This window comes from Hipposideros armiger, unplaced genomic scaffold (genome assembly GCF_001890085.2).
Source record: "Hipposideros armiger isolate ML-2016 unplaced genomic scaffold, ASM189008v1 scaffold_466, whole genome shotgun sequence".
NCBI classification, from domain to species: domain Eukaryota; kingdom Metazoa; phylum Chordata; class Mammalia; order Chiroptera; family Hipposideridae; genus Hipposideros; species Hipposideros armiger.
The window spans coordinates 849,719-859,628 of record NW_017731816.1 but is presented as its reverse complement, the minus strand read 5'-3'; the positions used below and the strand labels follow the sequence as shown (position 1 = coordinate 859,628).

At 46.5% G+C, this 9,910-nt stretch overlaps 1 protein-coding gene across 1 annotated transcript in view; it reads left to right on the top strand.

The window, feature by feature from the left end:
* LOC109395341 (ryanodine receptor 1) overlaps positions 1-9,910 on the top strand; it is a 126,143-nt gene that overhangs the window by 102,786 nt on the left and 13,447 nt on the right. Inside the window, exons 79-80 of the mRNA XM_019666253.1 lie at positions 6,828-7,169; positions 9,650-9,907. Of these exons, the coding sequence (XP_019521798.1) occupies positions 6,828-7,169; positions 9,650-9,907 (600 nt within the window). The remainder of the gene's footprint in view (positions 1-6,827; positions 7,170-9,649; positions 9,908-9,910) is intronic.

Genomic DNA, 9,910 nt, shown 5'->3' with positions numbered 1-9,910 from the left:
CTGGCGTCCCAAGCCAGTTCTTAACCATCGCGCCACTCGGCCGGCCCAGTTTTATTTTTGAAAAGATAATACATTCACATGATTTAAAAAGTAAAATATAACAAGGTATGAAGTAAGAAGTCTCATCCCCATCCCTTTCTTAACTGACCCTTCCTCCACTCTCACTGCTGTGAGTAAACATTAATTTCTTTTGTATCCTTCCATCATTTTTGTTTCAGATATTGTCATTGTCCTCCTTTCTTACATAATAGGTGATAAACTACATATACTAGTCTATATCACTTAACAATATAGTCTGCAGATACAGGGAGTGTCCTCATTATTTTTTACAGGTGCTTAGTATTCCACCATATATATATAATTTATTTGATTATTCCCAGCTGATAGCCATGTGTTTTGTTCCCAGTCTTTTGGTATTACAATGCATGCTGTAGTCAGGGCTGCCATGGATAGTTGTGCAAGTTGTGCACTGTACAAAGGAGCAGTTTATAGCACAGATATTGTAAATGTGTACTGCAGATTTCTAGCAGATGGAATTAAGTGTGCTGAGGAAGGCTCCCTATGGGCTACTAGCAATGCTGGCTACAACGATTACTCTTATGGTCACCCGTCATTCTGCATGGCCAGTTATATCGAAGGATAAGCTTCCAAAAGTGGGATTGCTGGGTTGAAAGGTAAATGCACTTGTCATCTGGACAGATTTTGCCCTCCATTTTTCCCTCTTATTAGCAACATGTGAGAGTACCTGTTTCCCCACAGCCTCACCACCAGACCACATTGTCAAATATTTGGATTTTTGCCAATCTGATAGGTGAAAAATGGTATTGCACTTCAGTTTTAATTCACATTTCTCCTGTTATGAGAGCAGTTAAAACATCTTTTCATGTTATTTCTTTAATACTACTTGTTCAGTGAAATGACCACGCCCTTAGCTTATTTTTCTATTGGGACGTTGGTATTTTTCTTCTTGATTTCCAGGAGCTCTTGATATATGAATTAATTATAACTTTGGTAGTGATAGAAGTTGCACCTATTTTTCCAAGTTCATCATTTGTCTTTTGACTTTGCTTATGGTGTTTTTTGGGGGCCATGCAGAAAATCATTTAAAATATTTTATTAATTTTTCATGAAATCGGTAATACAGGAATACATTCCTTTTGTAAAGAAATTCAGAACTTACAGAACTTACACCCCCAATCCTGTTCTCATTCCAGCACTCCACAGGCTGCCACTGTTAGCCACTTGGTACACATCTCTCCAGTTATTTATTTCTGCATTTCCGTTCATATGTAAATCTGCATTTAAAAATATAGCATTGTTTTATAGTTTCCCAAATCTTTCATGGTTGACAGAGTTCTTGACAGTTTGCAAGGCACATCTCCATTGATAAGGACTTTGCAGATTCCAAAACCCTTCTTCAGTTTGGAAAGCTCTTTCTGGTGATTGAAACACATTTCAGGCTACTAATTTATCCTTGGTAAATACTATTTTGAGGTGGTTTTTTTTTATGAGGTTTTTTTGTTTTTGTTTTTTAATTGGGGAACAGTGTGTTTTTCCAGACCCATCAGCTCCAAGTCAAGTAGTTGTTTCAATCTAGTTGTGGATGGCGCAGCTCAGTGGCTCATATGGGGATCGAACCAGCACCCTTGGTGTTATGAGCACTGAGCTCTAACCAACTGAGCTAACAGGCCGCCCCTCTTTCTGAGTTTTTAATCTGAAAATATTTGTGTATGTATTTCTAAATTAAAATACTTTTTATTTTAATTCTAAAATAAAATCTTTGTTGCAATATAATTCACATACCATAAAATTCACCCATTTAAAATGTACAATTCATTGATTTTTTAGTACATTCACAGAATTGTGCAACCATCCTTACAATATAATTTTAGAACATTTTAATCACCCCAAAAAAGAAGCCCCGTGCCCTTTAGCAGTCACTTCCCATTTCCCCACCCAAGCCCCTGCCACCCACTAATCTACTTTCTGTCTCTGTAGATTTGCCTATTCTGGACACTTCCTATAAATTGAATTGTATGATATATGTTCTTAAAAGTCTTTCCTTTTATTTAACAAGCCACAACAAGGTCATTATCACTCCTAAGCAAAAACAAAATGAAAACTATCTACAGTTATTTAAATCATTAAGTATGTAGTTGGTGTTAAAGTTTCCAAATCTCATTAATACCACATACAATTTTTCTTTAATTTTTTTTTTAAAGGAGGGTAGTGTCACTGGCCCTCATATGTGGGATCCGAACCAGGGCCTTCTGGCATCCCAAGCCAGTTCTTAACCATCGTGCCACTCTGCTGGCCCTATCACATACAATTTTTTTCATCTTCTTTGAACCAGGGTCCACACAAGGCCCACCTGTTGCAATTGGTTGATATTTCTTTAATCCTCGTATTTACTGCTTCTCCTCCATCATGTTTCCTTTTCCTGATAATTTATCTGCTGGAGGCCCAGTAGAAATATGATGTGAGCAACATGGATAATTTAAAATTTGCTAGTACCCATGCTTTAGAAAGAGTAAAAAGAAACACATGAAATTATTATTTTTTAATTTTTTTAAAGATTTTATTGGGGAATTGGGGGAGGGGAACAGTGTTGGGGAATCCAGGAAGCGGAACAGACAAGTTGCTGTCCTTTGGTTCTTCAGTCTAGTTGTGGAGGACGTCGCTTCACTGGCCCATGTTGGTATTATCATTGTGCTCTTCCTGGGTGAGGCAGATCGGTTGCCGATCACTGGACTGCTGCTCACAGCGGCTCATGGCAGCTCACACTGGCTGCTGGCAGCTCACTCCAGCTGCTAGCCGCTCACAGTAGCCAGTGGCAACCCACTGCAGCTCCACTGCAGCCTATGCTGTTGCTGGCAACTCACGACAGCCCAGCTCCAGGTGGAGCTGTTGCTCACCATCTCAGCTGTAGAGGGCGCAGCGTCACTGGCCCTAATGTGGGATCCGAACCCGGGCCGTGCTGCTCAGAGCTGGCATCCCAAGCCAACTCGTAACCAATGCGCCACTCGGCCTGCCCAGCATGAAATTATTTTTAACAATGATTTACTTAACCTAGTATATCCACAACATTATTTCAATGTGTAATCAATTTAAAAATTATTAGATATTTTACATTCGTTTTTGCATACTAAGCCTTCAAAATCCAGTATTTACGTGTATTTTACACTTTGAGCACATCTCAGTTTGCCCCGGCCACGATTCAAATGCTCAGTAGCCACATGTGGCTTGTGGCTATCATTACATAGCACTGTCCTAGTTGTTGACTTTCCCACAGTTTGGATCAGGCTGATACATCTTTATGGTTTCACTTAACATGTTCCTCTGTCTCGTGTTTCCTGTAAACTTGGACTTAGGTCAAGAAGCTCAATAGATTCAGGTGTGGAGTTTTTGTTTCTGTTTTTGTGTGTGTGTGTGTGTGTGTGTGTATGTGTTTTGTTTTGCGAGCACCTTCCTTTGTGGTGCTGCATCCGTCCATCAGGAGGCACATCCTGTCTCGTTGTCTTTCCCTTTGTGATGTCAGCAGCCGTTCTTGTCAATGCCCAGACACGTTAGTTCATTAGATTGCAGAATGGCGATCTTCTCATTCCTAAGTGCCTGACTGTTTACCGAGCATCACGTGGTTTCCCAGACTCTTCACAAATCTTTGTATTTTTACAGCATGCTTTTCCGTTTCTCTATGGTTTAAAAGACAAGTTCAGGATTAAAAACAAAACAAAACCCTGACTTTTTAATTTTCAAAAATATTAACAGTTATAAACTCTTCTCAGCTTTCAAGATGCTTAATTCATTTGACAAATATGTGTTGGGCACCTACTGTGTGCAGCAGTGAGCAAAGCAGAGAGCCCACCCTCAGAGCTGATGGCCCAGTGGGGAGGGGGCAGATGAAAATAAACAAAATAATCTCAGATTATAATCTGTGGTCTGAAGGAAATTAGCAGGGCAGCGTGCAAGGGAGCATGGGTGGAGTGAGCCCTGTAAACTGGGTGGTCGGGGAAGGTCTTTCTAGAAGAGGACACTGAAGCCGAGAGCTGAAAGGTACCATGTGAAGGTGCGGGGAGGTTGTGGCATCCCATGTGAAGGGGACAGCAAATGTAAAGGCTGAAAGGTGGGAATAAAGGGATGCAAAGGAGACCATGGGGCAGGAGACGGCTGTTGAGGAGGAGAGAGGGAGAAATAAAGTCTGAGAGGCGAGGGGGGCAGACATGGTTGGCTACAGGGAAGACTTTTTGACTTTTAACCTGAATGAGATGGAGCCAAGGGAGGATTCTGAGTGTGGGGGTGGGGGCTGAGGGATGTGGCCTGACTCAGATGTTTCCAGAGTCCCTCTAGCTGTGTGTGGGGATAGAGGGAGAGCAGGGAGATCAGGAAGGAAGTGGCTGTGACGGTCCAATGGGTGACAATAGAGGGCAAAAACAGGGTGGGGGCCATGGAGGGGGCAGAAGTGTATGGGTCCTAGACCTGTTGAAAGCAGAGCTGACAGATTTGCTGATGAATAAGGTGTAGGTGGTGAGATAGAAGAGAAGAATCAAGGATGACTCAAAGATTTTAGCTTAAGCTGCTGGGTGGGTGGTGATGCTATTCCTGAGATGGGTAAGTCTGTAGGAGGAGAGGTTTTGAAATCAAGAGTTCAGTGTTGGTGATTTCCAATTTGGGGTAGAGATCCACAAAGAGATGTCAGGCGGGGCTTCGGCTGGAAATGTCTGGACTCTGGAGAGCAGTCAGGGCTGGGATGTAGATTTGGCCGTCATTGGGATGGGATGGCATTCAGAGCCTTGGGCCTCAGTGATATTTCCGCGGAGAGTATATACTTAAAGAAAGGGGTGTCAATTCCAGGTTTGGAGCCCCCCAACCTTTAGCAGCCTGGAAGAGAACAAGAGTTCAGTAAAGGAAACTGACAACAGTCAGAAAAGAAATACATATTTCAAAAGAAGGGGGTGGGCAAATGGACAATGACAGAGAGAGCAGCAAATCATAAGAGCAGAGTCCAGGACTGAATGGAGGGGGATGGAGTCCCAGGCCTCTGGAGAGGGGGGTAGCGGGGTGGGGAGAGCTTTTAAGAGGGGCAGTGTCACACTGCATCATAAGGGAAGGAGGTGATTTGGTGAAGGGAAGAAAGAAGGTGAACAGTTCCTGTGTGATTATGTCTCCACGCTCTGCGGTTTCTAGAGCCCTTCATGATTTGCAAACCATGTTACTCATTTAGAAAGCATTTTGCAAAGTTCTTAGCTACAAAGCACTTTTTAGAGACAGAAAATTTCGCTTTTGTTCATACCCCAGAGCAGCATTTCTCAAACTGCATGTTGCAACCTACCTGTGGGTCATGAAATTTAGTTAAGTCATGACCAGCATCTTTAAAAATAAAATAGAATATTATAGAGTGTGTTGCACAGTGAAAGTCAGAATTGTGTCGTGAAACCTTTTTTTTTGGTTTTTTTTGGTAAAAGGTATTCTTACTGTGGGTGTAGTCATTTGGAAAACTGCCCTAGAGAGCTTCTTGCAACAAGTGCCAATGAGATCAGCACAAGAATGTTCAGTGAAACTGGGAACAATCTCAATGTGCATCATCAGGAGAATAAGGAGTGTTATATTTATAAAACAGGAATACTACACAGCAGTGAAAATGAATTCATTTGATCTATATATCAATATGGATAGATCCTGAAAACACACAGTTGAGTGAAAAAAGCAAGTTTCAAATTACATTAATTATAATAGCAATTCTTTAAATAAACACATACACAGGGTACTGGATCTATTTTGTGTGTGTGTGTGTGTGTATGTGTGTGTGTGTGTGAGAAAATGATGGGATAAAGGTAGAAGTATTGACTCTACTAAATCTGGGATAGTGGTTATCTTAGGGGAAGGTGTGGGGAATAGATAAAGAGACGGATACACAGAGGGCTCCAATCATACCTGTAATGTTTTAGTCCTTCAACATATAGTATTTGAAAAATATGTCATTGTGAGCATTTGTTACCTCTGGGTGATGGGCATATGACTCTTTGTTCCCAGGTGAAATTCAGAGTCCTCCACTGTGTCAGGTGTCAATTATTTAGTTGCTGGAAATCGTTGGGGAGAGGGCTTTGAGAAAGGGGCAGAAGTGGTGGCCTGTACCAGTCAGCGCCCTAGCCTTGAGGGGGCTGGCTTGGAGGAAAGAGTAGTTACCTAACTTGGAGATAGAAGGAGCTGTGTGGACAGGGCTGCAGGACTCACCTTGGAGTGAGGGGCACAGCCAGTACAGGAGAGAGAAATACCACACTCAATTCTCCTCTTGCTATCTGACCCAGCCAGGTCAGGGGAGAGAAATACCACACTCAATTCTCCTCCTGCTACCTGACCCCAAATGGATGGACCCCACGTACAGCCAGAGGGCCAAGAGGGCCTCTGGTCCAAACAGTGGGTGCCATCAAGCAGGTGAAGTGGGTGGGGGGTTGGGGAGCAGGGAGGAAGGATGGAAGGATGGAGAGAGGGCCTACAGGGGCAGCATACCAGGATGGCACATAGAGAGCATGGGGTAGCATCTCTTACCATTTACTACCACAGTGCTGAATTTCATCAATTCACATCTTACCATCTCTGAAAATGGAATATATCTTACAGGGGATGGCAGCTCATCTTTGTGGAAATGAAGCATTTTAATGGCTGGTACCGCCTTGGCCATGCCAACCTGCTGAGTGTCAGCTTTGGGTGCTGGTGATATGATTCTGGACTTTTCTGTCTTTATGAAAAATCCGTAGTTGTTTTAAGAAGAGCATTGAGGCTCCCTAGGCCATCCCTCTGACCTCCCCCTCTCCCCTCTCCACTCCTAGGCCATGGACAGCCAAAAGCAGTTCACCGGTCCAGAAATCCAGTTTTTGCTTTCGTGCTCTGAAGCGGATGAGAATGAGATGATCAACTGTGAAGAGTTCGCCAACCGCTTCCAGGAGCCAGCTCGCGAAATCGGCTTCAACGTGGCAGTACTGCTGACCAATCTGTCGGAGCACGTGCCACATGACCCACGTCTGCGCAACTTCCTAGAGCTGGCCGAGAGCATCCTCGAGTACTTCCGGCCCTACCTGGGCCGCATTGAGATCATGGGCGCCTCGCGCCGCATCGAGCGCATTTACTTTGAGATCTCAGAGACGAATCGCACCCAGTGGGAGATGCCACAGGTCAGAGGGCCTGCGCGCATGCATGCTTACCTTCTGGGACTCCTCTCACACTTGGACCCCACATGGGGCTGTGCACGCTTTGCACATCTGCTCTGCAGGCCCTAATGGGCCCTTACTCTGCTCATGTAAGCCCATGCCCAACCTTTTGACCACATTTTATGGGCCCTGCTGTGCCCTTGCACATTTTCGGTTCTCACCTGCCCAACTCTTGCAGCCTTGGTGCACACATGGATGTACACCTTTGTACCTGCAGCAGCATCATTGTGACCTCACTGTGGCTGCTCACACACCATGCCTACCACTTCCACACTCATCCTGGGAGCCCATATGGTCCTGATGCAACCAAGCCCACGCATACTGGAACCCACATGGTTATAGATTCTTTGCTCACCTTCCTAGCAGCACCTGGTGTGCCTTCTCTTGGCCCTGGCCTATCCATGCCCACTCTTTGCACATTCACCTTGGGGACCCAGTTGGGGGGGCCTGCTGGCCCAGCCCTCACCAGTCACCGCATGTACCCCAGGCCCTAGAACACAATGCCCGATCCTCTTAATCTGGGCTTACATGTAGATGCACATCTCTTGCACACTCACTCGGAGGATGTAGCCCTGGCATGCCATACGGTTGTCCACCCCTCACTCATTCACCTCCCACATGCCCTCAGTGTAGCCCTGGCACACATGATCACCCATGCACATTTGGACCACCCTCTTAAACTCACCCACAAGAGCCCCCGCATGTCTTTGGTGGCCAGACCTACTCCTTGGCCTGATGTGCCCTGTCTCAGCCCCTCCTGTGCCCATCCCACAAATGTTTGAATACCCCTTACACACACACTTGCCCCAAGATACACTCGTGTGGCCCTGGCATGCCCTCCCCCGACGTCACACACTTAGCTTGCATGTGGTTCCCATTGGCCACTTTCTCACACACCCTCAGCCCCCATTGCCCTGGCGGCCCTCCTGCTCATGCACATTGCACGCCAAGCCTGCGTACCCCTTGTACACTCCTTGAACTCACACTTTCATTTTGTTCCTCAGGTGCTCCCAGGCACCTGCACACTCCTCCCCCATGCTTTTGCACACCTCTTCCCACTTCCCACGTGTGCCCATGAGGCTTGTACTCCCATCACTTCAACAACTGGGCCCCTCGTGTCTCCTCCTCAGTAGACACCTGACTCATGCACACCTGGGCTCGTCTCGCACACTGAGCCTTGTCCTCATGTTCCCGGCCCTCTTGCACTGACTCCCCGGTCCCCCTTGTACACTAATGTCTGTCGTACATGCACTGATCCTGTGAATTGTAGACCCCTCCCACACTAACACTGCCCCCTCATTTTGGCTCCAGGACCTTGCATGCCTCTCTTGTGTGCTCATGTCCACAGTGCACACTGAGCCCCACATGGTCACATACTTCCTAGTTCTCCCATGCTGCCACCCCTCCTCACACCGATTCCTCCCTTAGCCCCTGGTTCTCTCTCACAAGGCTCTTGCACATCGGCCCCCGCACATATTCCACAGGAACCCTCAAGAGTTTGCACTCTCACCTGTGTCCCTTGGGGCACCTATCTCCCCAATCTGGCATAAAAGTGGTTGTACCATCCTTGCACCTAGATGTCTGCTACATTCACTGCTGGCCCTTCACACTCCAGTCCATTCTGTTGGAGCTCTGCCCTCCTCTTTGCCTGTCATGGGCTCCCCACGTGACACTCATTCCCTTAGTGTTGTTCCATCAAACACTCACTTCCTCCTGCTCACCACTTCCCATTCCCACTTTCCTCTGCTGGTCAGGAGTCCATATATCAGTGTAGACCTGAAGCACTTATGCAGCAGTCTAATAATAGCAGACACTAGGCAGCATTTATTACTTGCCAGGCGCTGTTCTAACCCCTCAGCATCTAGGAACTCATTTAACCCTCACACCAACCCTATAGCATAGGCTCCCAATTTACAGAGGGGCAACTGAGGCCCACAGAGTTACATCTAAATCACCCAGTTACTCAGTAGCAGAATCAGGATTTGAGCCCAGGCAGGGTGGCTGCGGAACCTTTTGCTCAAGTACTATACTCTGTTTCTAAAATAAGCTAAAAAATCCGATTCTGTACCCAGCTTGTTGGGAATTTGAACCCCACATGTGCCACTTCTCAGTTACCTCTCAGCTGCGTCACCTGGGGCACGTGACTTTCTGGGCCTCCATTTCCTCATCTGTAAAATGGGGTGAAGAGCCTCTTACGAGTTTTTTGTGAGGGTTCAATTAGATAATATATGTAAGATGCCTACTACAAGGCCCAGCCTTGTTGAAGTGCTTACGAGAGTGCCTACAGTGAATGCTATATGTTCGCTATTAATAACGAAAATTATCAATTTTGCTTTAAATGACTGAAGTACAATTAATAAGCATACATTTAACGCTGCTATTAAGAACAATGCGTAGAGTGTAGGCTGCTCCTGTGACCCCTTGTCTCCCCGCCCGCTCCGCAGGTGAAGGAGTCCAAGCGCCAGTTCATCTTCGACGTGGTGAACGAGGGCGGGGAGTCCGAGAAGATGGAACTCTTCGTGAGCTTCTGCGAGGACACCATCTTCGAGATGCAGATCGCCGCGCAGATCTCGGAGCCCGAGGGCGAGCCCGAGGAGGACGACGACGAGGGCGCGGCCGAGGCGGGAGCCGACGGCGCCGAGGAGGGCGCGGCGGGGTCCGAGGGCGCGGCGGGGCCGGCAGCGGCGGGCGCCGCAGCGAGCGTG